We start from the raw sequence: 2,762 nt of genomic DNA, 5'->3' as shown, positions 1-2,762 counted from the left end.
GGCCCTTGACAATCTGGGGTCGACGTCGGTCTCGCCTCCCACCACGCGGAAGCCAGCCCGACATCCGGGAACTGGAGCGCTGCCTCCACCTCCACCACCCGGGCCGGGGTGGGCGTGGCAAAGCCAGGCCCGAGATTCTCACGGGCTGCGAGATCTGCTCGGGAAACCCCTGCTGGGCTCATCTCTGACGCACTTCCGGAGCGCGGGCGCAGGGAATCCGGCGGCGGCTGCCAGGGATCCGGGAGCAGAGGCATGGTCCTCACCAGGTCTTCCCGGCGTGAGGCCGGGGTTTCAGGCCCTTCGGCCGGAGGACCCCGACAGAAGGTAGGAGCTCTTGCCTCCCCCGAATTTCTTGCCCTCTGTAGACCGGCACTGAGGCCAGCGGGGCGGCACCAGAGCCGGCGGTGAAGGAACGCGTGGACCGGGCGGGACCAGGCCTGGCTGGACCAGGCCGTAGCCTGTGCAGGGAACGTTAGTCCTCCGTGCTGGGTACGGAAGAGAAGCGCAATGATGCCCAAGTGACTAGACTCCCCCCCCCCTAGTGCAGGCGCACTGTGGACACCCTGCCACGCAAGATGACTTCCGGCCCCCACGCGCGAGCCGCTACGCCTGGGCCCACGGCTGGAAGCTGCTGGCGGCGGCCTCATCCACTTCTTACGTTGTGTGGGGGCGGCTCTCTGCCTCAATAGCCCTAGCCTGCTGCAGTGCCGTTCCCCGCGTTACACACTAACGGGTCTCCGGAATGAAAATGAATGGGAATGTGTAGCTTTAAAACTATGGGTTTGATTTACTGCTTTTTATTTTGTTAGTGCCCTGTTAACTGCTTATGAGGGACTGCCTCATTTGCTTTGTTTAACTCAACCTTTTCTTGGGGGGGGGAGGGTCGGGGTCGGTCGTGGGGGGCTTGAACTCTGGGTCTGGGCGCTGCCCCTCAGCTCTTCAGCTCAAGGTTAGCACTCTACCACTTGAGCCACAGCACCACTTCCGGCATTTTCTGGTGGCTAATTAGGGATAAGAGTCTCACGAACTTTCCTGCCCGGGCTAGTTTTGAACCAGGGTCCTCAGATCTCAGCCTCCTTAGTAGCTAGGATTACAGGCGTGTACCCGGTTTAACCCAGCCTTAATTAGTGTCTTCTTTGGCTTGTAGAATTCTTCTGCTGAAGAAATTCCAGCACATGCAAAAAGAAGGAAGGAACCTAGTTATGATGGCCTTACTGCTGAGGTTACAAAGAGCGCTGGGAAACAAAGTTCATCTAACAGAAACAGGCAGAACAAAACTTCAGGCTTACAGACAGAGGTCATTGAATTGTCTACAGATGGAGAGACCTCTGAAGCCGAATCCAATTGTTCTTCTGTGTTTGAGGTCCAGGAGCCCATTGTAAGAATAACTAGGAGAAGGCAGATCATAATTGCATCTTCTCCAGGTTCCAGTGTTAGAAAGAGAAAGAAAATAGCTTCAATAAAAGTGCCTCTTACTGAAGAAATAGTCTCCGACACAGAGTCTCATGCTTCATCTACTTCTAGTATAGTGCCTTCCACAGAAATAAGGGCTAAATCTAGAATAGATCCAAGCCAAGAAGCACATACAGGAGCTGTATCTGATGCTGAGTCATCATGCTCAGATATTTTATTCTCTGGAAATACACCAAGGACAGCAATCAAGAATATGCAGAGAAACTTACAGGTACAAATAGAGAAGAAAGATACTAAGACTATATCCCAAAGTGAAAAACAAATCATGGATACATCTATGAGTTCAAAGGATCTAGATACCAAGAATACCTCTCAGTTATCAACAAGAGCACTTTCTCAGATAAATAAGCCAATTGTCTGTAATGAAACAGAAGAAAAACAGGCCAATGTTGTCTCTCTTAAAGAAATAAAGAATTTGAATGAAGAGGACATAGTAGTGATAGATGATGAAAAAGAAATTAACAAGAAAATTTCTCAGATGAAGAACCTTTCTAATCTTCAGAAAACTAGCCTTCAGCAGTTCAGTTCTCAAATGCATTCATCCCCCTCAAAAAACAAAACCATAGTAAAGCCCTCCAATCAGAACTGTGAGGCTATAATGAAATCATTAGCTCAAAAATTTGCAGTTGTGGAAGTGGACAGATGGAATGAAGGAAAAAAAGGCAACATAAAAGGAAGTGACTTGACCACATTCAGTGATCTTGGTGGTAGTGATAAAGATGAAGAGGTTATAGGTGTAGATGGTGGTGGTACTGGTAAAGAGGATGAGTTGACAATTGTAGATGTCAGTGAAGACAAGAATAGCAAAGGGGATGTAGATCTTGAATGTGATACCACATTGTGTAACTCTGAGCTAAACACGTCTCCGGATATTGGGGATTCTGTTTTATTAGTTCTCAGCAGTGATGAAAGCCAGCAATCTGAAAGCAGTGACAATGAAGAGGACACTCTGTGTTTTGTTGATAATTGTGACCAAAAGGTGTCACCCAGTGGAGACTCAAAAAACTTGTCATGTGATAATGCCTTGTTTGTAATTGACACGACTCCTGGGTTAAGTGCTGATAAAAAGTTTTACTTGGAAGAAGAAGAGAAGGCAAGTGAGATTGCTACTGAGGAAGAAAAAGAAGAGCAGGAAGAGGATGAAGGCAGTGAAGAATCATCAGATAGTGATAAAAATAAAGATGATGAATTTAGTGATGAGGACGATTTATTAAATAACACGAAGTCTAAACTGTAAGTTTCATCTGTTTTTCAGCCTTCGTTAAACGTCAGCTAGAAAGGGAAATGGG

The 2,762-nt window shown here is 47.7% G+C and overlaps 1 protein-coding gene across 1 annotated transcript; it reads left to right on the top strand.

The window, feature by feature from the left end:
• Nucleotides 1-207: 207 nt before the first annotated feature.
• LOC106002340 (deoxynucleotidyltransferase terminal-interacting protein 2-like) lies at nt 208-2,717 on the top strand. Its single transcript, XM_013037234.1, has 2 exons — nt 208-324; nt 1,148-2,717. Exons 1-2 carry the CDS (start codon nt 253-255, stop codon nt 2,708-2,710), a joined length of 1,635 nt encoding a protein of 544 aa, XP_012892688.1. The 5' UTR covers nt 208-252; the 3' UTR covers nt 2,711-2,717.
• The last annotated feature ends 45 nt before the right edge of the window (nt 2,718-2,762 follow it).

This window comes from Dipodomys ordii, unplaced genomic scaffold, assembly GCF_000151885.1.
Source record: "Dipodomys ordii isolate 6190 unplaced genomic scaffold, Dord_2.0 Scaffold7871, whole genome shotgun sequence".
In the NCBI taxonomy this organism is placed as follows: domain Eukaryota; kingdom Metazoa; phylum Chordata; class Mammalia; order Rodentia; family Heteromyidae; genus Dipodomys; species Dipodomys ordii.
Note: the sequence above shows the minus strand (reverse complement) of the source record. Positions and strands in the feature narration are given on the sequence as shown.